The 27,389-nt window shown below is 38.2% G+C and overlaps 2 protein-coding genes across 2 annotated transcripts; one reads left to right on the top strand and one right to left on the bottom strand.

Annotated features, from left to right (window-relative positions):
* Nucleotides 1-695: 695 nt before the first annotated feature.
* On the top strand, nt 696-2,565 carry LOC109021599 (protein CANDIDATE G-PROTEIN COUPLED RECEPTOR 7-like). The gene has a single exon (XM_019004254.2). It carries the CDS (start codon nt 849-851, stop codon nt 2,160-2,162), a length of 1,314 nt encoding a protein of 437 aa, XP_018859799.2. The 5' UTR covers nt 696-848; the 3' UTR covers nt 2,163-2,565.
* Nucleotides 2,566-19,675: 17,110 nt separating this feature from the next.
* LOC109021595 lies at nt 19,676-20,940 on the bottom strand. Its single transcript, XM_019004250.2, has one exon. The coding sequence runs from the start codon at nt 20,726-20,728 to the stop codon at nt 20,297-20,299; it is 432 nt and encodes a 143-aa protein (XP_018859795.1). The 5' UTR covers nt 20,729-20,940; the 3' UTR covers nt 19,676-20,296.
* Nucleotides 20,941-27,389: the final 6,449 nt, after the last annotated feature.

Here is a 27,389-nt window from a genome sequence, read left to right as displayed (position 1 = left end):
TGACACTTCTACTAAATAACACACCACATTTATGGAGCCAACGTAGAGCCACGCCGCATTAAAGAATGTTTGATAACATATACAGAAAAGAAGACACATACTTTGTGGAGAAAAAAAACTATTTGCATCCTCTCCCAAACCATGGTATAAATAGCCAGCTCTAGGTACCAAAAAAGTTATTTAACTCCTAGACTCTCTTACTTATTTTCTACCTTCCAAGAATATTTATGAATTTTGGTATCAGAGGTTACCCGGCCCATAGGTCGCCTTCACAAAGCTGTAGTCTTTTTGACCTTTTGTATGGCCCATTTTCAAATACCGAAGTTGTCGAAACTTGATCTAAAAGTGTGCAAAATATAACGTTAACAAGATGAGTTGAAATTAAAGTTAAAAGTTAAATAAAATATTATTAAAATATATTTTTTTAATATTATTTTTATTTTAAGATTTAAAAAAATTAAATTATTTATTTTATTTTATATAAAAAAATTTAAAAATTTTAAGGAAATGAGATAAAATGAATTAAAAAGAATAGTTAACAATCCAAAATCTAAACAAAAGATGCTTTAAGCTAAAACCGAAACAAAAATTATGAGAGATTGTCGTCGGCCTCGACCGGAGACGGTTGGTTGGAACCAACCACGTGGGCCCCCGCATATTGTCAAAGTGGACATTATCGTAAAGTGGACGAAACTCGTCAATTTACTCCATCCACCATCGCTTCGGATCCTTCGTTCCCCCAATCTATCTTTCTTTCTTTCTCCCAACTGCTCACCACTCCAATTGACCGATCAACCTCAATCCTCTCCACCTTCACCTCCACCTCCACCAACATCAGGCCCCCCAAAATGACGAAAACGTCCTCCTTCTTCGCCTTCTCCGTCTTCTTCTTCCTCCTCCTCTTTTCGCCCTCCTCCGGCGAGATCAAAACCCTAACCATAACCTCCGACACCCGCCCCATGATCCTCTTCGAGAAATTCGGCTTCACCCATACCGGTCATGTCTCAATCGCCGTCTCCTCCGTATCCGTCTCCTCCTCTCTCTCCCCTCCCGACCCTTCTCGCCTCGGTTTCTTCCTCCTCTCCGACGAGTCCCTTCTCCAGGTCCTCCTCGAGATCCGCCAGAACCCCCAGCTCTGCGTCCTCGACTCCCAGTACACTTACAAACTCTTCACCTTCCGAGACCTCTCCCCCCCTCCCGCATCTTCCTTCAACCATTCCTACCCTGTCTCCTCCCCCAACGAGTACTCCCTCTTCTTCGCCAATTGCGCACCGGAGTCCACCGTCTCCATGGACGTGCGCACCGAGCTCTACAACCTCGACCTTAACTCCCGGGACTACCTCTCAGCAGGTCTCACCCACCTCCCCACCCTCTTCTTCCTCTTCTCCCTCGCCTATTTCGCCTTCTTAGCCTTCTGGATCTACCTCTGCTACACCAACAAGCGCTCCGTCCACCGGATCCATCTCCTCATGGCAGGGTTGCTGCTCATGAAGGCTCTCAATCTGATCTGCGCCGCCGAGGACGAGCATTACGTGAAGGTCACGGGCACGCCGCACGGCTGGGACGTGTTGTTCTATATCTTCCAGTTCATCAGGGTGGTCCTGCTCTTCACCGTCATCGTTTTGATCGGGACTGGTTGGTCCTTCTTGAAGCCCTTCTTGCAGGAGAAGGAGAAGAAAGTGTTGATGATTGTGATCCCGCTTCAGGTCCTGGCAAACATTGCGTCGGTCGTCATTGGCGAGACCGGGCCGTTTATTAAGGATTGGGTGACCTGGAACCAGGTTTTCTTGCTGGTGGACATTATTTGCTGCTGCGCAATCATATTCCCGATCGTGTGGTCGATTCGGTCGCTGAGGGAGACCTCGAAGACCGACGGGAAGGCCGCGAGGAACTTGGCCAAGTTGACTCTTTTTAGGCAGTTTTACATGGTTGTGATCGGGTACTTGTATTTCACGCGGATCGTCGTGTTTGCGCTCAGGACGATTGCGGCGTATAAGTATCAGTGGGTGAGTAATGCGGCCGAGGAGATTGCTAGCCTCGCGTTCTATTTGGTGATCTTCTATATGTTTAGGCCTGTGGAGAAGAATGAGTACTTTGTTCTCGACGAGGAGGAAGAAGAGGCTGCCGAGTTAGCTCTTAGGGATGAAGAGTTCGAGCTCTGAATTGGGTGAGTAGTGGGGCGAGATTCTTGCTGGCCTTCCCTTTATGGAATTTGCTGCAGCAAAGTGTGGGACTATTTGGGACTTTTTTGGCAGATTTACCGATAGAATTTCTGGGTCAGGTTGCTGTTCCTTCTGTTTTGCACTCTCCTTTTCTTTTCTTTTTAAATCTGTTATATTAACTCTCATGTTTAAGGGACAATACCTGTATGTCTGATCATTGAAAATTCCATTTTGCATTTCATAAAAATGGTAATGAATCATGCCGTATAGGTATAGGTGAGCTCGAATCATGTTCTTTGTACTTCTTATTCCATTGTTCTTTGCCATTTGGCTTTATGTTTTTTTTATAACTATTGCAAGACGAGCGTTGTATTATTTGCCTTATGATTGTTACTTGATTTAACAGGGTGCCAGTGTTTGTAAGTTGTAACCATTGAGTTTTCTGGTTCTGCATCATGTGCGTGGTTCAATAAAATCCATATACGGAAAATCTTCTCCAATTACTTTCCTGAACTTTGCGGCACAGATCAAACATTGTTGTTTCATATGTTTATGTATTATTTTGTTGCTTATGAATCTGAAAATAGGTGTTCATGTTGATGTGAGTGTTTCTATGCATCGAAACAAGTTTGTAGTGCAGCATGTAAATTCATGTTATGTCCATAAAATCTTTGAGCGGGTTTCATATTTATCTGTCTATTGATTGCAACGATAAAAGAAAATATATCTATGCTATGCAAAGTATTTTGTGAACATAGTATATATACATACAGCGTTCTTACCTGAGGGTGTAACTTACCTAAATTTAGTAGTTTAGGGTGCCAGGTGTTAGTTATGATAGTTTACGGTGCATATTGCAAAAATGGTGATAGTTTGAAACTACATTTTTGTTCTTCCTCCATTCGGTTCACATTTGATATTTGGCAGTCAGCCTAGGCTATTAGGCAGAACAAGTGCTACCATTCCTAGGGTTTGTTTTGTAAGTTTTTCATTTTGTTCTAATTGTGGTCTGTTTGCTTAGGCCTTTTGATAATATTTTTTATTTGATACCGTCAGAATGTCTACTGACCTAAATGGCCGAACATGATCATGGATTTTAAGAGAGAAATGGTACTTGCACAAGTTTAAAGGCCTGTTTGGTGGGGCGGCTGGCATGAGACGTTATCCCTTTTTAACATTTGCATGCGGATGGTGTAACAAGCAGTTGCCCTATAATCATTTATAAAAGGACTTTGTGCATGTAGTAGATTTGCTTTTAAGAGCATGGTTGAGAAAGGGTACTTAAGGCAGCCGTGTCATGCCTTTGTATAATGGTTTGTCATACCATTATATTTATAAGCAGCCTCGAGATTTTGATATATCTGGTGTACCAGTACATTGATGTCCGGAATCCTGAGTGCCCCTTAGTGGAAGTAGAAGAATGAACTAATTGCTGCTCTTCATTAAATTTTAGCTATTACAAGTGATCTTGATGTTGTCATTTCTTTGATTAAGGTAGAGATTCTTCTTCTTTTCAACCTAGAGAATAGTAGTATTATGGCTTTAAGGTTTGATGAAATTTGAAATTATTGTTTGCTACCACAAATCATTCTTACAATATCAAAATTGTGTTGTCCGTGTGGATAGCAAGACTCCTTTGTATTTTAGAAACCGCTTCACCTCTTTGGTCATGGCATTGGTAAGTGCTAGGGGTCGAAATGTCCAAAGGAATGCAAACTGGCATGCTTTCCCGCCCTGGCCCGGGGGGGGCTGCTTTTGTCCCTACTCCGGCGTGCATAATTCCTTGGGAAATCAAAAGAAACGTAGTGTCATGTGCATTAATCGAGCTCTGTTATGACAAGCATATGGTGAAAACCCTTGTGGCACTGATCGGAACAGCATCAAGTGGCAATGTCAACTGACGCTGACCTCAACGATGGCCGGTCAGAAGCTCGGTTTGACCAAAAGCCAACGTAAACAGCGCCGAAAAGGGTCGGGTCTACTCTTGCACACGAAGTCTCTCTCTCTAAAGCAATCATTTGAGAGCAACCACTAACAATAAAAGCAGTATTTAGAAACATTGATCGAGAATAAGTTAACTGAACTAGCACAAGAATTTCAATTCGAAACAACTAGAAAACCTTCATCTATAATAGTCCTTTGTTGAGCATATACAAGCTGAAACGACTAGATAAGAAGAAAGGAGAATCTCCACACCACACCTCCATTACCGAGTAGCACCAACAGTGCTGCATAGCCACGGACAAAATAATAAAGGCAAAGGAGGTGTGATGCGGAGAATCTTGATAAATGTTCCTAACTACTGTTTTGCAAAGTGGTGGTTTTAGAGGAATAGTTCACGTGCGAGAGTAGACCCGTATCCCTTTTGGCGCCATTTACAGGGTCTTTTGGTTGGAGAGGGCTTTTGGTCAAGCTAAACTTCTGAGAAGTTGGCGTGAGCGCGAAGGGGAGACAGGAGGCGTGTTACTCAAGCTTCTGACAGATTTTTTGAAGCTTGGATAGTAGACGGATAGTACCAGTATCATTACCTATAATGCAAACCTACGGGCCAAGAACAAAAAACTGTGAGCTTTGGATAAATGTTTTGCCTTCCTATGCAAACCGAACGAAGGGAGAAAGATCGAGCCAGAAATCAAAGAACCTGTAACACACCTAATAGGTAGTGTTTGGATAACTAGAAAGTATGAGAGAAAATGTAAAGAAAATGGTCAGATTCGAGGTTGATCTAACCTCCAAGAGAAAGAGATAAAAGAGAATAAGAAAACATTTTCACTAATAATTTTGGATGCTCTCACAAGTCTCTCATTCTACTACATATATGACTTCTCTCTTGGGCCATAGGCCACTTACTCCAACAGTAACATAAAGCCCAATCAAAATATAACTAACAATTAATGGGTCATGGCCCGACTCAACTAGACTCAAGTAAATAAACTCAACTACAAATTCTTATTACTCAACCCAAGCCTACTATGACTTTGGTCCTTCCTATCTCTATTGCAAATGTGTGACAAACCATCCCCCGTAGAAGCACCTTGTCCACAAGGTGCGGTATCTTTGCCTACCATTGTCCCCCCAACTGGGTCAAAAACAAGAATTTTCTTTATACCAACAACCATTTCATGTTTCACCCCAGCAATAGGTGTTGTTGCATACCCCAAACCCATAGTTCCATTAGCTTTATCGAAGTTTGATTTGAAAACCAAAGGCAACCCAAGTTGTGATGCAATAGGTTTTATGTGCCTTGCCATTTGAAAAACTTGCTCCTCAGATTCAGTGGTCTCTTGATGCATTTCACCCAACACGTTAAGCTCGAAACTCCTACAACTAAGCTTACCTTTGATTGAGGTAAAATCAACACAAAAGGGGTGGGGTTCCCTTTTTGCCTTGGAGACTTGAGCTAGAAATTCTTGGGCAGGTTGTTTGCTGGAATCTAATTTCTTTATGGTTACAGCCTGCTCACTAGCTAGGACATCATGATATACTTTTCCATATGAGCCCTCACCAATTAAGGCCTTAGTACCAAAATTATCTATAATATCCTTTAACTCTTTTAGTGGAATGGCAGAAATTGCGATAGGCTGGATAGTTACAGGCCATGTATTTTTTGGCATGGATTCCTTGGCTACATAACTATGATCAATGCCTGTTGAATTATTTTCCAAGAACTGTTTAGTACTAGCAGCTCTATACATATTTTCTCCCAAACAGCTGAAACAACTCATTGTCCTTCCCAATTCTTCAAGCCCTTGTGTCAAACATATCAGAACTCCATTTTGAAGTTTGTCTTCCACACATTTGACAGTTGCTCTAATGGAACTCAACTCCAAAGTTCCCGACTCCTCTATTGCAGCAATGCTATTATTGCCATTCTTCAATATGGTGCTAGTATTCTCTTAGGAGTTCTTGAGGATTAACTCTATAAGAGAAACCAGAGGTAATCTTTCAGTCAAACCACACTTCAACAATTTATCAATAATCTCTCCCAATTTCTCTTGAAGAGCTAGATTTCGAAAGAACCACACTCCCAACAACAAACACTTAGAGATCAAACCCACGACACTCCTAATTGACATTTTCACAAATACCTGAGGCACCCATACTTCCCTTTTTCATGAGAAGCACGAAGGCAACAATAGATACTCCATACAATCCTCTGAAAGTTTGTGGGGAGTCTTCCATGGCGACACATCCCAACAAAACAACATAATCAAAGTCTAAGGAACTTTCAAAGAAAAAGACAAGGATTGGCTTGTTTTCATCTCCCAAGCCAGCAATAACAGGCTGAAAGAAGTATGGACCAAACCTTTTCTCATCAAGAAGAGCAAAGATCATGGTTGCAAAAGTTTCAGGCTTCATGTTTCTCCCTTCACGAAGCTGATACTGCTTGTGCCGAAACACCAGTCGTTGATACATAGTCTGAGCGTATGTGGCGAGTCCGGAGAGACCAATGAATAAACGATCATTAATTTTATAAATCCTTTGGGAATCGATGGGGAGGGTTTGCAACTGAACTCCGAGTCTGCAGTCGCTTGCAATGGTGAAGCAGTTCTTTCCCACCATCACAATCAGAGCAAATCCATTATAGTCAAATATCACCAAGCAGAGATGACTATAGGCCCCATGCTCTAATTCGAAGCTCTTATTGTCATCATTGCTATTGACAGATCTCTCCTTTCCATATATGCACCGAATCAAGACTTCCACAATTCTTGTAATTAGCTTATTTTTAGGACTAAATCAAATTAGTCCACTTTCCTTGTATATATATTTCCTTTGCTAGTTCATTGTACTGCTATTTATTTGTAAAGCTTAATACGAAATAAATCAATTCAGTCCAATATTTCTCTCAATTCTTCCCTCTTAACATGGTATCAGCCTAACATCAAAGATCCAGCCATTCTGCTATGGCCGACACCAGTACCCCACCCATCCCCTCCTCTTATCTTCTTCACCCCTCAGATTCTCCAAGTTTAATTCTCCTTAATGGCCTCCTCACAGGTGACAACTATCCAAAATGGCAAAAAGCCATGACCAGAGCCCTCAATGCCAAGAATAAACTTGGCTTTGTCGATGGCACCCTCATACCCCCTGAAACCACTAAACCTGAATATACTCAGTGGAATCAAACGAAGGATATGGTTCTTACCTAGATCCTCAACTCCATCAGCCCTTCCCTCGCCAATTCCCTCGAATATCATACCGATCCCCGTGCTGTCTAGCTCGACCTCTCTTCCCGTTTCTGCCATGGAAACAATGCCCGCATCTATCACCTCAAACGAGCCCTCTCCTCCCTGCACCAAACCACAAACTCTGTCCATGATTATTTCAACCAAATCAAACAGTTGTGGGATGAACTTAGCCATCTCCAAACCGCAACTGACCTCAAAGACATGCAACGACAGGTTGATGATGAACGTGTTTTCCAATTTCTCCTTGGGCTCAACGATTCTTTTGCTCCTCTTCGCACCCAAATTCTGGCCATGGATCCACTTCCCACCATCGGCAAAGTCTTCTCCATCCTGTTTCAAGAAGAGCAACAGAGGCTCCTCAACCTCCAACCCTCAGCATCCGAAACAATGGCCATGGCTACCCGCACCGCTGCTCGCCCAAGGCCTCCTCTGAAGTGCACCGCATGCGGCAAAGATGGCCACACGTGTGACCGTTGTTGGACCCTCATCGGGTACCCCCCAGGCCGAGAGCCCGGCACCAACAAATCGCGGTCGTCCATCTTAGGGCCACCTCCATGGACTGCCAACCTTGTTTCCCTCCCTCCACCGTCGACTGCGAACCTCGTTTCTCTTCCTCCCGAGTTGTACCAGAAGCTGCTCAATCTCCTCGCACCACCGACAGCTTCGATTGACCCATCTTCCACCCCTTTTGCTGGTAACCTCTTCTCCCCCTCTGATTTTTCCTTCAATCGGCGCCTTCATTGGGTAGTGGACAGTGGTGCGAGCCACCATATCTGTCGCCAACGGAAAGCTTTTGCCAATTTGAAGCCCCTTACCCATCTGCATCATATTCGGCTTCCTACAGGACAAGATATCCCAGCCGAAGGGCTAGGTTCTTGTCAGCTCTCTCCTTCTCTCACATTACAAAATGTTTTTTATGTTCCACTATTATCCTTCAACTTACTCTCAGTTCCCAAATTGCCATTCATAATTCTAGCCTTATAACATTTTCCTCTAATTCTTGTTTATTTCTGGACTCTCCATCGATGAAGCCGATTGGAGCGGGTAATCTATGCAATGGGCTTTACATGTACCGCCCCGAACCCACCGTCATTTTTGCTGCTCAAACCACTGCAAATAAGACTCTATGGCATCAACGTCTAGGTCATCCCTCCAGTTTTAATATTCCCAGTATTTTTAATTCTCCTTGTAATCTTTCTAAATGTGATATTTGTGCTCGTTCTAAACACACAAGATTACCGTTTTCATCTTATGCAAATAAAAGTGATTCTCGTTTTAATCGCATTTTTTGTGATATTTGGGGTGGTTATCGCACGGCATCCTTATGTGGTGCTCATTATTTTCTCACTATTGTTGATGATTTTTCTCGTACAACATGGGTATATCTTATGCGTTTTAAATCTGAGGCTTACACCCATTTAATGCACTTTTTCGCTCTTGTCCACAATCAATTTAACACCACCGTCAAAATTATTAGAACTGATAATGGACAAGAATTTCTTTCACATCAATTTCAAACATACCTACACACATACGGTATCATTCATGAACGTACCTGTGTTAAAACTCCCCAACAAAATGGCATTGCGGAGCGTAAACACCAGCACCTTCTAAATGTTGCCCGCAGTCTTCGTTTTTAAGCACACTTACCTCTATCTTTTTGGGGTGATTGTGTCCTCACTACAACCTATCTCATCAACGGCACTCCTAGCCGGACTCTCCAAAATAAATCTCCTTTTGAAATTCTATTCAATAAAACTCCCAACTATGATCATCTTTGTGTATTCGGTTGTCTTTGTTATGCTCAAACTCTCAGCACTCATCGCGACAAGTTCTCACCCCGTGCCACTAAATGTGTCTTCCTTGGCTATCCTAGCACACATAAAGCCTACAAGCTTTACAACCTCCAAACTCAATCCACCTTCTACTCCCGAGATGTCACCTTCCACGAACAAACGTTCCCTTTCCAAGACCTTCATGAGACTCCATCTCTTTCCGCTCCTATTGTTCCTCTTCCCGTCCCTCAACCTATTATATCTCTTGACTCTCCTGTCTCTTCTGACTCTCTTAACCCTCCTGTCTCTCCTGTTTCTTCTAACTCTCATGTCCCTTCTGATTCTCCGTCCCCCATGCCCTTGCCCAATCCCTCTCCCTCAGCTTCTCGCCCTCATCGCACTATTACTAGACCTGCTTACCTTCACGACTATATTTGTCCCACTTTACATGCAGAGCCCACGACATCTACACCTGCTTCGTCGGCTTCAGGTACTGTTCATCCTTTATCTGCTTTTCTTTCATATTCCTGTTTTTCTCCCTCACATATTACTTATTTGAATGCTCTTACATCTTGTATTGAACCCTCTTGCTATACTGATGCTATTCGCCACTCCCACTGGCGTGAGGCCATGACTGTTGAGCTTCGTGCTTTAGAGGCTAATTCCACCTGGACTCTTGAGCCTCTTCCTCCTGGTAAGAAACCCATTGGGTGCAAATGGATTTTTAAAACCAAACTCAAAGCCGACGGATCCATCAAGAGGTACAAAGCTCGGCTTGTTGCCAAAGGATACACTTAGGTTGAAGGCCTTGATTACCATGAGACTTTTGCTCCGGTCGCCAAAATGACCACGGTCCGCTGCTTATTGGCAATTGCAGCTACCAAAAATTGGATTATCCATCAGCTCGACGTCAACAACGCTTTTTTGCATGACGATCTTGATGAAGAAGTCTACATGACCCCACCACCTGGATATTGTCCTAAGGGGGAGACTCGCGTCTGTCGTCTCCGAAAATCCCTCTATGGCCTCAAACAAGCCTCCCGGAATTGGTTTTTTAAACTAACCTCTGTGCTTCTTGATGCAGGTTTTCATTCATCTCAGGCAGATCATTCTTTGTTCACTCTCACCACTTCCACCAGTATCGTCCTTGTTCTTGTTTATGTTGATGACATCTTAGTAGCTGGTAACGACCTTTCTCAAATTGAGATTTTCAAGAAAATTCTCTCCACTCATTTCAAGACAAAGGACCTTGGTTCCCTGAAGTACTTCCTTGGACTTGAAGTTGCTCGCTCTCCCACAGGCATCTTTCTTAATCAACGTAAATATGCCCTCGACATTCTCTCAGACAGTGGACAACTTGGTGCACAGACTGCTCCTTTTCCTATGGAACAACATTTGAAGCTTACTACTCAAGATGGTGATCTCCTTCCTGATCCAGGCCTTTACCGTCGCCTTGTTGGTCGTCTCATCTATCTGACCATCACCAGACCAGACATTGTTTATGCCATCAACACACTCAGTCAATTCATGCATGCTCCTCGGGTTCCCCACATGACTACTGCTACCAGAGTTCTCCGCTACCTCAAAGGCTGTCCCGGCCAAGGTATCTTCTTCCCTTCATCTAACAGTACACATGTTTCAGCCTATACAGATTCTGATTGGGCCAGCTGTCCCATCACTCGCCACTCCACCACTGGCTACTTCATTCAGTTAGGTACCAGTCCGATTTCATGGCGCACCAAGAAACAGAGCACAGTTTCCCGTTCTTCGGCTGAAGCTGAATATCGAGCTATGGCCGTCACAACCTGTGAACTCACTTGGTTAAAACAGCTTCTCACTAATCTTGGTGTCTCTCATCCCAAGTCTTTTACTTTACATTGTGACAATCAATCAGCACTGTATATTGCACACAATCCCGTGTTTCATGAGCGCACCAAACACATTGAGATTGATTGTCATATCATTCGTGACAAAATCCGCTCGGGCCTCCTCAAAGCTGTCCACACTTCTTCACATGAGCAAATTGCGGATATCTTCACCAAAGCTTTAGGACAGGAGCTTTTTCATCATTTTTCGCGCAAGTTGGGCATTACGGACCTCCATGCGCCAACTTGAGAGGGAGTATTGACAGATCTCTCCTTTCCATATATGCACCGAATCAAGACTTCCACAATTCTTGTAATTAGCTTATTTTTAGGACTAAATCAAATTAGTCCACTTTCCTTGTATATATATTTCCTTTGCTAGTTCATTGTACTACTATTTATTGGTAAAGCTTAATACGAAATAAATCAATTCAGTCCAATATTTCTCTCAATTCTTCCCTCTTAACAATTGCTGAAAGGAGCTTCCTCAGATGGCTTCACTCCAAACTGAGGTGAAGCAGAAGTGGGCGTCGCGGACATTGACCTTGTTTCGAATAGAATAGAATTGGAATTGGACTTGGGAATGGAATATAATGATCGTGTTGGTATTATCGTTTCTGCGAAATGGTTGCTTTTTCGTAGTTAGGAGCTTGTGAATAAACAAATGGTGGTGACTCCTCCAAGGTCAAAATTCAAAATCTGAGAATCTGAACTTGAAGCTTGGGTTTGAATTTTCCAAATGGTGGTGAAGGAGAATCTCGAGAACAGATCTCTCATCTGCTTGACCTTGTCGTCCAGAAATTCTTCATTGATTCCCATTTTTGCTTTTGCTTTGAATTTTCGGTAGCTTAAAATTTGTCCAGCATCAACCTCTATCGAATGTTTGTTTGGAGGGACTGGGGACGATGTCGTTTGGCTGCTACCTGAGTTGTTTCAGATAACAAATGAGGCATTTGGTGGTGATTAGCAGAGGGATCGTCACTACCCGGGATCTTAGAGAGGTAGCTTTGTTCAAAGATGCCCTCGGACAAGGAATTTTTTATTGCATGTTCTTCGTCTTCTTTCTCTTGCATCGTACCAACCTGCTCCAAATAGGTTAAATTCTCAAAGTTGTTAACAAATTCGTCCAAAGACTGTTGAAATACATGGTGTATTTGTTGTGGCTCTCACGAAAATCCTTCAAATATTGATGGAGAACATCAAAGTGTTGAAAATTTTGTTCCGGTAGCTTTTTGATATTGAGTAAAGATGAGATAATATTTTCCATTTTCACTAATCGATAAAACCGATGTCAAGAAAAGACTGACTCTGGATACCACTTGTAACACACACACCTAATAGGTAGTGTTTGGATAACTAGAAAGTATAAGAGAAAATATAAAGAAAATTGTCAAATTCGAGATTGACCTAACCTCCATGAGTAAGAGATAAAAGAAAATAAGAAAACATTTTTATTAATGATTCTGGATGCTCTCACAAGTTCCTCATTCTACTATATATATGACTTCTCTCTTGGGCCACATGCCACTTACTCCAACGGTAACATAAAACCCAATCAAAATATAACTAACAATAAATGGGTTATGGTCCGACTCAACTAGACTCATATAAATAAACTCAACTACTAATTCTTATTACTCAATCCAAGCCTATTATGACTTTGGTCTTTCCTATCTCTATTGCAGACGTGTGACAAAACCCCAAAGGAAGGTAGAACAAAATCTAGAGGCAGAATAAATAAAAAAAAATCTCGAAGGGTACCCTTCGAAATCCGAGGAACACGAAAATCTAGCCTCAAAATTTTGATTTAATGTTACCGTGTGGCGGGCAGCTTGCATGGAGAATGGAAAGGTCTAATGCACCTCAAATTCGGGGCTCGAAAGCCCCCGTCAGCACTTTTATTTTGGTTCGTTTCAAAGCTTAAAGCGACTCGTTTAAGATCTTTTTCATGCCACAAAGTGTAATTTAAATGTGGCCCTCTTTTGCAAACCTTTCCAGATTTTTCTCTTCAGAGGTTGGGGTTTCAGACGAATTTGACCCACTCTCCTTCCCCACTAGACTTAAGATTTCCAGCCCAAAATGGTGTTTTTTTGAGTTATTTCAAGCCCGTCCTGGGAAAAAGAAGGAAACACATAAAAACCGAGAAGACCTTGGACTAGACTCAAAACTCAAAAGGTTCTTGCTCTAAAACAAAAGTTCAGGCGGCCCTTGTCCAGCAAGGGAAAAAGAAAGGAACGACAAAAGGCCTTCCCATTTATAGTCCAAGGTCTTCCCGTTTAACTGAATCCCTAGTTGGTTGGTTGCCACGTGTTGTGAAGAGGTGAATAATAGCCTTTCAAGACATAGTTAGAATGGATTCACCTTATACTATTGATTTTAGTCACCTAAAATTTCATTGAATTTCCTAATGGGGTTGGGGCGTAAAGCTATGGCTCAAACCTGACTTGAGGGAGTATGATACAAACCTGAATTGATATGAGATATCTAGGTTCAGATTCTATGTTGATTGTATTGAAGTACTACCTTAAAAAGATGAATCTGTATAAATATAGAAGGAAAAACTTAATATCTTCCATCTCAAATCATATATTTATGCTCATTCTTGTCTTTTTAGTAAATATTTGGTTTTAAGTTTGGAAATGATTCTAATTTTGATTTTGACCGAATATTTGGTAGGATTTTTGTTTATTTATGTATTAATTTCTCATACACTATTTTTCCATTTTTGAAAAAATCTTTATATTTTCAAATTTTGTAACTATTTAAGTCCGATTTTTGGGCTTCATAAAATAATTTTGAATTTTACTATTAATCAATATTATTAAGAGTTTTCTCTGTGTTTTGGACGAATCTCTTGTCTTTTCTATGTTGATCATCTGTTACAACTAGCCATCAGAATCAATCTATATTATGTCCGGCATCGGCCTATCGATTCTCAACAAGTAAGATGCTATTATGATCATGTCCAGATAGGGAAGCCATATCCGATCGCCCCCTCCTATTTTTGCCTATAACAAAAAGGGAAACTCTTTCGCTTAATTGATTTCACCCAAAAAGTCTGGTGGTTCTTCCCTAACTGTGAATGCTTTGTTGGTTGCTCCTCTGGTTCCATGTATTTTGGATTGGGTTTTGGCTGCTATCCACTTCTAAGAAATGTTAAAAGTTTGGAATTATTTAATGCGTACATTGTTTTCAACAGAACTCATAAAACAGGATGTTTGGAAGTGTTCTACAATGCCTGGTGATGTCTCATCCAAAATAAAGAAAGAACTCAAAACTCTCCTGTATCGACTTCTCCAGCTAATTGTCGAGGAGGGTTCGTTGACAGTACCTCCAGCTTCAAATCCATGTCTTTTGTTTTGGGTTTTTGGCTGGGTATACTGCATTTATGGCATAGGACATGTGAAATTAACTGTATTTCGTTAGGGTAAAAGATCAAAAAAAAATATCCCATTTTTTATTCTAAATGCAATTATCCCTTTCGCTTGAGGATCCTATTCCATGCAGTATACGATCAGAAAATAGACAAGGAAAAACAAGTGATCCAAGTCCTTAGGGCTGGTTCTTTGGCCTTCCCTCTGCGCCCTGTATTTACAGTAGAAGAAGCTATCATTTTGAGATAGTATTCATTAGACAATTCATTTCACCTGTCAAGCATAAAGAGTTAAAAAATACAAGGCCGTGGCAATTCATACGTATGATGATTGCCACACACCCAGGACAGAGTGGAGCACTAGAGCTTTATTTTTATTTTTATTTTTAATCTTTTAATGAGTAGTTTAATGATCACGAATCCGAAATAGAACTCTTTTTTTAAGTATGGATTTTGAGAAGGAGAAATGTAACAACCCGCTCCCATGGTCATGATTAAAGTTATTTTTAGAAAATTCGGATGTTATTATTGAACTTAACTTTAAAATATTTTTTTATAATTGTGCCAGATACAAAAATTTTATAAAATCGTTCTTTATTAAAAATATTGAGATTTTAAGGGGGAGTGCGCAGAAACATTTATTAAAAATTTTTCAAAATTTGTGCCATAAAATCATAATTTAAAATTTCTGTACACGATCTAGGCCACTATCACGCCTCCTTTGACTAAGTCTCGTCCTACAGTTTTACCTTCATAAATATTCTGATCTGGAGTAGTTTAAAAACATAAAAACAAACTAAAATGAATCGATGACTTGGTAAAAAACCCATCATAATATAAACATATAACATAAAGTTTTCATAAAAATCTTCATGTTGAGAATTAAAATCATGATTGTTCATAAATATGTTGATGAGATGCATGACTTGAAAATATTCTTGGTATATTGACTAACCTAATTGATCTAAATTATCTGACTTAACTGACTTGTCGGACTGGCCAACACACTTAATCATGTATGTAAGGTTGTGCACGGTCCACACTTGAGTCTATGGCTTGCACATTCACCCTAATTGCATTGGTACCATGCATCTGAATGACTATCTAATTTATCTGATCAGTATCTTACACTTTATCTTACGAAAACTTGTCTCTTATGCAACGTGAGATGCATAATCATACAAAACTATAATATGGAGAATGAAACCTTTTTAATGGGTTATGACGAATGGCGTGTTTGCAGATATCATAACATGAGTGAAACATAAACATTGGCTTTTAAAATTTTGGGTTTAACAAATAATAATAATATAACTAGCTAACATATATTAATCCTAATTTATGATCAAGTTACTTATCTTGTAGCGCTAATCCGATATTTGCGGGGCGTGACCACTTTCCTTTAATGCGTTCGATGCTAGCTAGAAATAGAAATAGATTAACCGAGAGTTTAAGAGAAAACAAACGTGAGAGAGAAGGATCTAGAAAACGTGAGGGATGATGTGAGAGGAATGAGGCAGTCGCCTATTGGCATGGTGAACCTGGACACGCGCAATACTGGACTAGGTATCTTGGGTTCGGTCGCTGCACTTACGAAGGTTTATGATTTTTCTCAAATAACACATGGAAGGGAAAATATTTATAAAGAGATTTGAGATAGGGTACCAACGAGTTCAAGTTGGACTCAGTCGCAATCATTCAAGAAGATAGTTTGAATTTAAAAACATGATCTAGTAGTTCATTCAATGTAGGATTGGCAGTGACTGAGATTGCGTAGGGGACTTCATTAGTAATGATTATAAATTGAAATAAATTTCTAATGACCTCTCTTTAAATTCTAAAAGGAGTCTAGCTAACTCGTTCAATAAATAATAAATGAGATTTAACATAGTTATTAAGCTTAATTAAAACTCGTAATCAATTTCAATAATTTATTACTCATGGACTTATCCAAGATGGCTTATCAAAGATAATTTAGGTTCAATAAAAATTAACAATACTCCGACTTTAAAATTTTTGGCCAGATCGTTACAAAGAAATATGACTACAAGCCACTCAACGAGTGTAACCTTTTATTTCATCGAGATTTTGGTCGGCCAACTTTTGTTTATTGCAACAAAATGCATGTAGAGAAGTAATTTCAAGGCCAGCAACTCGAAGAACAGAAGCTAGTAGCTAGCTCGATCTGAAGTTTATTGTCTGGAATTAAGGGTTTCAAATTGAAAAGAGATAAACACACGAATTAAGCTTTGTTTGTTTTCACAAATCAAATAAGATTAATTGAGATTAAAATTAAAAGTTAAATAAAATATTATTATAATATATTTTTTTAATATTATTTTTGTTTTAGAATTTGAAAAAGTTACATTTTTTATTTTATTTTGTGGAGAAATTTGATAAAATTGTAATGATTAGATGAGATGAGATGAAAAGAGTTGTAAAAACAAACGAGACCTTTCTTATATATATTCTACTCGAATAAGTCTTTTAGAACATTAATTGAACATTAATTGAACATTTAATTGAACTCAAATTCAGAAATCCTTTTCCACGTTAAATTTGATGCTATGAAAACTAACTGAAAATGGAAATTATTAAGCTCACTCTGGAGAAGAAAATGTGTTCTTTTTCCTCCTTTTCCACCTTGTTTTGACCCTCTTATCAAAGGGAAACTTGAAACGAAAGAAACTGTAAAATTCAATTTGTTTATGATAAATAGTTGCCTGGGCCCGACAGCAACTTATGCATGTTACTGTCAGCGTGCTTTGAATTTGCTGGGTCATGATCATATCAGTTCTCAAATTTCCATGCTTGAAGGTGTTGATCATGAGTCCCATTGGAGCTAAAGAAGTTTTAGCAAAGAGTATTGATGATCTCCGTAGAGTGCAAGTTTCAGCAAAACCAGTGGGTTTGGTGGCTGTTATGATTGCTATATCTTTGTCTTGTTTACTTCACGCCCATTCTTGCCCATCCGGTTCATGCATTTGACACCACAAATAACATTCCCCATCCAATCTGATCAGTTTTTTCTTCTATCCTTTTGTGGCACATGTTAGGGAGGGTCCTTTTGCCAACAGGTCGGCGTGGAGAACGCTTCTTCAATCGATCATTCATACATTCATATAACAAAATTTGATTTATCAAAAAAAAAAAAGTTTAAAATTATATTATCTTCCATATCAAATTACGTCACATTTTTCGTATAAAAAGCGTGTATGAAGTTTATATATCTTATTCAAAAGTTCAAGATTTTTTGGGTTTTTTTATTTTTTGTTTCCCGGATAGAAGTTGATAAAGTATGTTATTAGTCGGAACTTTATTATCTGACATCCTATTATTAAAAAAAAAAAAAAATCTATGCACTCTGTGGGCTTTACAGGATGAAAATTGCAAAGAAATGTTGAATGGGTCACAGTAGTAATTGGTCTGGTCCAGTATTTGGTGCAGAGTTTAGTAGTAGCTGTTGCTTTAATATATATATATATATATATCATGTATTAATTTTAATTTAGGAGATCATATATATATATATATATAAATGGAACCTAAATGTAAAATGTATATAAAAGATTGTGCAAATAAGTTGTTTCACTTTTCAATTGGACACAGATTTCTTAGATACATCATAGAATAGAATCTTTTCTCTGGTCTATGGTCTCTTCTATTATTGGCAAAGAGAATCCAAGGCAATTTGCCTTCTATTTTACCGGTAAGGAATCCTGCATGTGTTAATTCAGAAGCACAAAAATATATAAACTTTGGATAATACTAGGTGACTACTAAATGTGTCTATCAAATGAGTTTTTTTTTTTCTTTTTTCTTGAAGTATTTTTTAAATATCCTTAACCATTAAGAAAAAAATAAAAAATATATATAAATTTACTAATAGTCACTTATTTAATTATTCAGAAAAATTTTTAAAAAAATAAAATAAAAATATATGAGTTGGCATATTTGGTAAGAATATTTGATAATCATACTGTCATTTTTCATAAACTATTCTCACTTAAAACTTTTCAAATGAGGGAGAAAGCGAGAGAGATAAATATATGAGATGGGTCTAAATTTCTAAGAAAAATTCTATAATCAATTCAGTGTGTAAAGTATATTTAGTAAAATACTTATATAGAATAATTTAATTTAAAAAATAAATTTTAAATTTTACCATTTAAATGATATAAATTGTGTGCTCTTCAAATCAGCACAAAAATAAAATAACTCAATTTTTAAAATATATAATACCGTTTATGAAACTTTTTAATAAATATTATATAACTCATTTTATATATCTATATATATATATATATATTATTTAAATGAGGAGGATTTCGAACTCCATACAGTTTCATACAGATATACTGATCCTCGAAACAGTGTCTGTGGGACGTAGACTGAGACATAATTGCAGTTGTTGTGATGATTCAGCCAAATGGGATGATGCAGTAATTGCTGACTGATTCAACGTTATATGCAGCTCATCGATTTTGAACCAAAAATATACCTAAACCTCTAAGCACATATCGTAACCGGCAATCACGACGTCAACGTACAAAAAACGTGATTACCCAGCGAGACCTTTTTGCCCGTTTTTTCGTCACCATTCCACTCATAATTATTTATTTTATTTACTTGGCGTTTCAGTATACAGCTGTGTCAATTCTAATTAATTACGTAATATATTGCCCGGTCAAAGTACGTTAGAGGAGAGGGTTAGTTAAATAAAAAACATAGTAACGGTCCAACGGACCATAAACAAAAGAAAAATAAATTAAAGGTTTATATCTCTATCTATAACTAAGGTTTTTATATCAAGAATTCAATTTGTATCGGATTCATTGATTGTAATAAAAATTGTCACAAGTATTGTTAGATATAGTTTTAGAATGTATAAATTCTACACATTTTCGTTAAAAAAAATAGAGCCCGTTATGAAAAAATAATGTTTTGCCTATTTTGTTTAAGAATAATTCTTTTTTTGATAAGTAAATTTAAGAATAATTCTACTATGCCACCTCATTTTATTCCCTCATTTTGATTGCTCACATATTTAGTTTTTTTTTTTTGCTTATTGATTAAAGAAATGACTATTAGTATATTTGTATTTATTTTTTAAAAATATTTAAATATGTTAAAAAAATGTAAAGAGAAAAATAAAAAATAAAATTTGTAATATTAGACACGCCCAGCGATCAAAGTTAGATGGCACACTAATATTACCATTTATTTAAAGGATAACTTGTACACTCAAAGACTGTACAAATCAATTCTTAATTGTCACCTCTAAAATATCACACGTCGAGTTCAGGTCAAACCGAATTAACTTGACATAATTGAAAACATAAGAATGGAACATATCACAAACAACATAAAAACCAACCCTACCCAAAATTATATATAACTACCACGCCTCTAATTTATCATGATTATAATGTCCCTTAGCTTTGGAAAGCTGTGGAAACTTAGTACAACAAGTACTACCTTTACTTTTCCTTGCATTCCTGCGCTTGCTGTTAACAACAAACAAAGCTACAAAAATACCTTTCGGCCTTGATCTTCATGGATGTAACTTGAGAGTAATAATGCGTGAGTAGGAGAAAGAGGGACAAGAAGTACTGAAAATACCGACAGCATTACTAAATACAAAACATTATTGCTTAGAATCACACTGAAATAAAAAAAAAAAAAAGGAGAGCAAAATTACATGGTTTTTTTTGTAAGCTCCGCAGGATGATCAGGACATGCAGATTTACAAAGAAGAACTGTTCTTGCCACAATGCCCTATTGCAATATTTTCCCTTCAACATAATTTAACATAAAACTAAAGAAAAAAGAACACAACACCAGATTCATCCCCCTTTGTTTTTTTGTTTTTGTGAATGTAGTTCTGAGCATAAAAAACAGAGGAATTAAGAAGAGAAAGCTTATGTTGTCAATCTTTTCCATCCATAACGTCTACACTAGCAGAGCAAGACAAAAACCTGTGAAAGATCCTAAACAAGGCGGCACACGACAATTCCCTAACTTTCCTCCAAACCAAACACTTCCTTTTAAGCCCCTGAGTCTTTCTCTTCTTTCCGGGAGACATTTTCTCTCTCAACCTCCCGAAGCATTTCTGCGTCTTCTCCGGCACAGTCTCTTTCCTGGAGAACTTGTAGCTTCTCAGATACATCTGCCTGCACGAGATGCTGTCCACCACTCTGGGATGGCCATGCATTCCCCTGCGGCCTTCGGCGGAGCTGAACGACCGGACGAACTCTGCGTCGGACTCCGGCCACTTATAGAGGTTCACGTATGTGGCACGGACGGGAACACGAGGGTCACGTGCGTCGTTGACACAGTTTGATATGCAAACTGAGCTCATTCTTCAGGGTTCTTCCGGCGAATGAGGATCGCAGACCACAGTTGTGTGTATTGGGCTTTCGGGATATAAATGGACACAAGGCTTAGATTGCAAGAAAAGGTATGTAGAGAGAGAGAGAGAGAGAGAGAGAGAGTATATGCAATATTGGTGGGATTTTATCTTGTTAAAATGGTGTGATACCTATAATGATTTGGCATAACTGGCAATGACTATCTTTGCTTGTGTGGGCTGTTAGGTAAGAATAAGATATAACTATATATATAATAGTTATATAAATATATATATATATATATATATATATATATATTCATCCATCAAAAAAAGAGATTTATGAGAACGTACATAGACTCAAGCAATATTGCTACCTAACTTGAAAAAAAAAAGGAAGAAAAAATGACTACGTATGATGACAAATAATATGGGAATATGAGCAATGATTCGCATTGGATGGGATGAATAAGAAAGATGATTATAAGTTTATGCACATATACTAATACAAAGCATTTATCCCTTCATTGCTCTCTAAGCCTCCATCAATGGCAATGACTAGTATATATGATCTATAGCAAGCAAGATCAGACTACACTAATGAAAAAGGAAAAACAAATTAAATACTTATAACTATTTGTCTTTTCCTTTATTAACAACTCGTATATAATCACATATTAGCGTCGAACGCGTGGCACGCATGTATTGGAGGTTATGGTTTGATTTTTAATGTCTAGCCACCACGTTAGCGGTGTGCATATATATTTGTACCTATGTTTTGCAAGTTATATAGAAGTAAACTATATATATGAAAAAATATATATTCGTCATATCGCTTTAAGTTAATAGGTATACGTAGATATTATTATTTAATTTATAAATTAACACTCTCTCTCATGTTGGGTTGTTGTGGAACCTGGTTTGCAAGCAAAACTTCGAGAAACAGAGAGTCCGCTCGACTGTCACTCGATCTAGTGATCGAGCGAAGCTCGACCCGTGAGTTCACTCGAATCTCGAGTGACTGTGGGATCGAGCAAGACACAAACCCTAATGTTCGCTCAAGCCACACTCGATGCCCCACTCAAGCCAATGTTGATTGGCTATTCGCTCGATGCGCGCTCGACATTTCGCTTGAGCGAAAAATGTATTTTTGCCAAAATTAGGGTTTTCAGCGCCGTTTAATATAAATATGCGCCCTTGTGAAGCCTTAACCTGTAACTTCACCTTCTTGCCATTACCCTGTTCTTCACCTGTAGACGCAGTAAATTCCTTTTTCAGATTAATCGTAGATTGTTCATCAAATACAACATTCCTACTAATTACAAACTTGAGTAATTTATGATCACTACACCATAACCTGAAATTTCACCCCACTGGCATATCCAATGAATATATCATTCATTGCCCTTGCTCAAGTTTTCAATCATTAACATGGAAATATGCAGGATAACCAAAATTTTTTAAATTTGAATAATCAGAGGGAGTACCAAACCATACCTCATTTGGAGTTTTTAAACCAATAGTTGTGGCTAGAGAGCGGTTAACCCAATAGTAAGCTGTGTTGACTGTTTCAGCCCATAAATCTTTAGACAAGCTGGCATTTGAAAGCATACTGCGGGCTCTCTCCAATAGAGTCCTATTCATCCATTCTGCTACCCAATTTTGCTGATTGTGCAGTGCCTTACAATGCCTTCATATTTGCAAACTTCATCAAAATCACCTCCGCAAAATTTCATACCATTGTTAGTTCAAAGTTGTTTTACCTTCTTGCCTGACTGATTTTCAATCAAAATCTTTCACTGTTTAAAATTAGCAAATACATCACTCTTTTGTTTCAGAAAGTAAACTCAAACCTTCTTTGAGTAATCATCAATAAAAGTAAGTAAATATTGAGCTCCACCTTTCGATGGAACAAAAGATGGACCCCAGAGATCAGGATGAATATAGTCCACAGTATTTTTAGTTATGTGAACCCTTATAATAAATTGAACCCTGCACTATTTTCCAAATACACAATGTTTACAAAATTCAAGTTTATCTATTTTCTGATCACACAATAAACCCTGCTTACTCAGAATAAACATCTCATTTTCACTCATATTACTCAAACGCATGTATCACATACGGGTAATGTCTGAGACTGGATCATTTGAAATAGACATTGTAGCTGCACCTGTCACTGTACTGCCCTGAAGGAAATAAAGATCATCTGTCTTATTCCCTTTTATTACAATCATGGAGCTCTTACTGACTCTAATCGCTCTACCTTCACATATGTACCGAAAATCCAAAGAATCAAGAGTACCCAAAGAAATAAGATTTTTTTTTTCAAACCCGGGATGTGTCAGATGCTAGACAATGTCCTGACAATCCCATCAAACATCTTAGCCCCCGTTTGGATAGTGAGACGAGATGAGATGGTTTTGAATAAAAGTTGAATAAAATATTGTTAGAAATTATCTTTTAATATAATTATTGTTTTGATATTTGAAAAAATTGAATTGAAATTTTAAAAAGTTGAATGGTTTATTATATTTTGTGTGAAAATTTAAAAAAAAAATTGAAATGATGAGATGAGATAAGTTCAGATGGTTTCTCAACCGAACTAAACTAACCCCAGCAATTTTACACAATATATCATTTCCCATCAAAACGTAACCACCATTTACTGGCTTCTAGGTAGTGAACCAGTCCATCTTGGGATACATGAAAAGTACAAGCTGAGTCTGTGACCCACTTATCACCATAGCGACTATTTGAGTTACTAATTGCTAAGACAGTATAAAAGCTATTAGACTTTTCATCAGCAACGCTAACAACATTAGAGGAACTAGTGCCTTCCTCTTTGTCTTTCAATTTAGGACACTCATTTTTGTAATGACCAAATTTATGACAGTAATGATATTTAACATGTTTCTTGTTAAACTTTGATTGTGAACTGTCTCTTGATTTACCTATGTTCTTCTTTGAACTGCTCTCACTGGATCTATCCCTACTAGAGGAACCCTTAACAAACAAACCACTGATTTGATTATCCATCTTCTTCAAATTCACTTTAATTCTCAATTACTAAGAACTCAAAACAGATTTCATATATGCTAAGGAAATAATATCTCTACCATGCAATATTGAATTCACAAAGTTGTCAAATGACATAGACAACGAACACAGAACAACTAAGGCTTGATCCTCATCTTCAAGCTTAATGTCAATGTCAATAGGATTACCTTCCTTCATTTTGAGCGTGTATAAATGTTGTTTCAGATACAAACGGTTGGTGAGAATATCTTTATATACAAATTTTCAAGTTTAGCCCAAACACCAGCAATGGTCTCCTCATCAGCAACCTCCCTCAAAACTCCATCTGATAATGACAACAAGATAGCAATGTGTGCCTTTTATTCATCTTCTCTTATTGGTGCGGGGAAATCATAAGATACCTTCCCATCCAATACCTTTGACAAACCTTGTAGTCGCAGCAAAGCTTTCATTTTGATGTACCATAAACTGAAATTGTTCTGACCGTCGAATTTCTCCACTTCAAACTTTACCATAGCCGTCCCTCAAGACTTCGCATAGAGCCTGCGCTCTGATACCCAGTTTGTGGGATAAACCGATTATCAAAGACTAATTTGAAGTATAACAACGGAAGCAAATGAAATAAATAACAACATTCACACACAGAACACCAATATTTAAGTGGTTCAGCTCAATGTAAGCCTACGTCGACTGGCGAGGTCGGTCTCAATGAATTCACTATCAACAAAGATGGATTACAAGAGATTAATTACAAAATCTTCTTCACAAAGTATCAATACACTCTTGGAAATATCACAAGAGGATCACTCTTTCTCTCTTTAAACTTTCGCTAGCCTCAAAGGTGAAAAAGTCCAAAATGAATAAAGAAACATTCATATTTATACTGAAACGACACAGACCCTGAAATACGAACATTCGCTTGAGCGAACGTTTGGGTTGCCATACCGCTCGAGCTGAGTGTGAGCGGGTATTGAGTGAACTCTCGAGTTGTGTCCATCTTAACCTAACTGCCGAGCAACTAATGAGCAAATTCTCTGGTTGAAGCTTCATTCGAGTGAAGTGTTAAGCTAAGGTTGCTTGAGCTAGGGTCGAGCCACAGTCGAGCCAAGGTCAAGCTAGGGTTAAGCTAGGGTCAAGCCAATCCTCAAAAATGGCATTTTCAATAGGAAATCAAGCCAAACCCAACCCTTATAAGGATTTGGCAAAATTGGCAATGACTGTGTCTTTGCTTGTGTGGGTTGTTAGGCAAAAATTAGATATAACTATGTATATATATGTGTGTGTATATATATATATATATTCATCCATCAAAAAAAGAAATTCATGAGAACGTACACAGACTCAAGCAATATTGCTACCTAACTTGAAAAAAAAAAAGAGGAAAAAAAAAATGACTACGTATGATGACAAATAATATGGGAATTCGAGCAATGATTCGCATTGAATGGGATGAATAAGAACTATGATTATAAGTTTATGCATATATACTTTTACAAAGCATTTATCCCTTCATTGCTCTCTAAGCCTCCATCAATGACAATGACTAGCATATGTGATCCATAGCAAGCAAGATCAGAGTACACTAATGAAAAAAGGAAAAACAAATTAAATACTTATAACTATCTGTCTTTTCCTTTAGCAACTCGTATATAATCACGTATTAGCATCGAACGTGTGGCACGCATGTATTGGAGGGTGGTTTGGATTCAAAATCACTTCAACTCATCTCATCTCATCATTACAACTTTTCTAAATTTTCTCACAAAATATAATAAATAATTCAATTTTTTCAAATCTCAAAATAATAATAATATTAAAAATAATATTCTAAAAATATTTTATTCTACTATTTATAAACCATTTCAACTCATCTCCAAATCCAAACCAATGTCTAGCCACCACGTTAGCGGTGTGCATATATATTTGTACGTATGTTTTGCAAGTTATATAGAAGTAAACTATATATATGAAAAAACTTATTCATCATTTATTTTTTCATCATCCTCTCATCATCTTATGATGTGGCATTAGATGATAGGTTCACAAGTGAAATATAATAAATAGTCTCCTATCATCTAATGTCACATCATTGGATGATAAGAATTGGGATAATGAGTAGCATTATTCTTTTTAAAAGCTTTAAGTTAATGAGAATATGTAAATTTTATTATTTAATTTATAGATTAACACTCCCCCTCATGTTGAGTTGTTGTGGAGCCTAGTTTGCAAGCAGAACATTGAGAAATAGAGAATTCGCTCAACTGTCACTCGACTTAGCGCTTGAGCGAAACTCGACCTGCGAGTTCGATCGAGTGGGTGGAGTTTCACTCGAGTGAAGCTAAACCCGTGAGTTCGCTCTAGCGAAGCTCATCCGATGAGTGAACGCTCAAGCGAATCTCAACTCGTGAATTCGCTTGAGTCTCACATGGCAATTGGCTCGAGCGAGACACAAATCTCTATGTTCGCTCGAGCCACCCTCGATACCCCGCTCAAGCCAATATTGATTGGCTACTCGCTTGAGGCGTGCTCGACATACTGCTCGAGCCAAAGACGTATTTTTTCTAGAATTAGAGTTTTCAGCACTATTTACTATAAATATGTAATACGTGACTTATGATGCACGATTTTCAACATATTTTCTAGAGAGAACATTAGTTAAGTGAGTGCATAGTATGTGAGAGAGAGCAAAAGCTCTAGAGAGAGTGAGTTGAGATTGAGTGATTATAATTTCCTCTAGTCAATAAGATTTATGCAGGTTTGTAGACGTAGGCAAGTTACCGAACCACGTAAATTATGTGTCATGTGATTGCTTTAGTTTGTTTGCCATCGTGTGTGTGTTTTTCACAACAATTTGTATCAAGAGTTAAGGTCAGATTTGAAGGAGAACGCTGACTGGAGATAAAGTGAAAGCACCCTCGATCGAGAAGTTCGATGACATTGATTTTGGGTACTGAAATATGCAGATCGAGAACTATCTCTACGGGAAGAGGCTCCATCTTCCACTATTGAGAAAAAAGCTAGAGAGCATGGATGATACCGAGTGGACTTTTTTAGATTGATAGGTTCTGGGGATTGGTCGGCTGACCTTCTCCAAAACAGAGAATAGTAGCACAAAATGTTTTCAAGGACAGAACCATGGCCAATCTCATGATGGCTTTGTCAGATATATATGAAAAACCGTCGGTGAATAACAAAGTGCACCTGATGAAAAAGTTGTTCAATCTGAGGATGTCAGAATGTATGTATGTGACCCAACACTTGAATGAATTCAATACGATCACAATTCAACTGTCTTCTATAGAGATTGAGTTTATTGATGAAAGAAAAGTTGATTTTGTTGGCAACACCGTCAAATAGATGGGAGGCCATGAGGATGGATGTGAGTAGTTCAAATGGCAAGATGAAACTAAATTATGAGGACACATGTGACATGATCCTTGCTGAAGAGGGACGTAGAAATGACTCAGGTGAGTTCTCGGTTTCAGGATCGGCCCTAAATGTTGACAATCGGTGCAGAAGACATGACAGGTCACACTCTAAGAGCAGAGGGAAGAGCAAGACGAGATCTGGGCAGTAGAAAAGGTACTGAAGTTGTGGCAAGCTAGGTCATATCAAGAGAAACTGCAAGAATCAA

Source organism: Juglans regia, chromosome 3 (assembly GCF_001411555.2).
Source record: "Juglans regia cultivar Chandler chromosome 3, Walnut 2.0, whole genome shotgun sequence".
Taxonomy (NCBI): Eukaryota; Viridiplantae; Streptophyta; class Magnoliopsida; order Fagales; family Juglandaceae; genus Juglans; species Juglans regia.
This window is presented reverse-complemented; position numbering and strand designations above follow the sequence as displayed.

Bases quoted from the DNA above. Each gene is read 5' to 3' on its own strand.
- LOC109021599 (XM_019004254.2), top strand. From the start codon at position 849: ATGACGAAAACGTCCTCCTTCTTCGCCTTCTCCGTCTTCTTCTTCCTC.
- LOC109021595 (XM_019004250.2), bottom strand. From the start codon at position 20,728: ATGAGCTCAGTTTGCATATCAAACTGTGTCAACGACGCACGTGACCCT.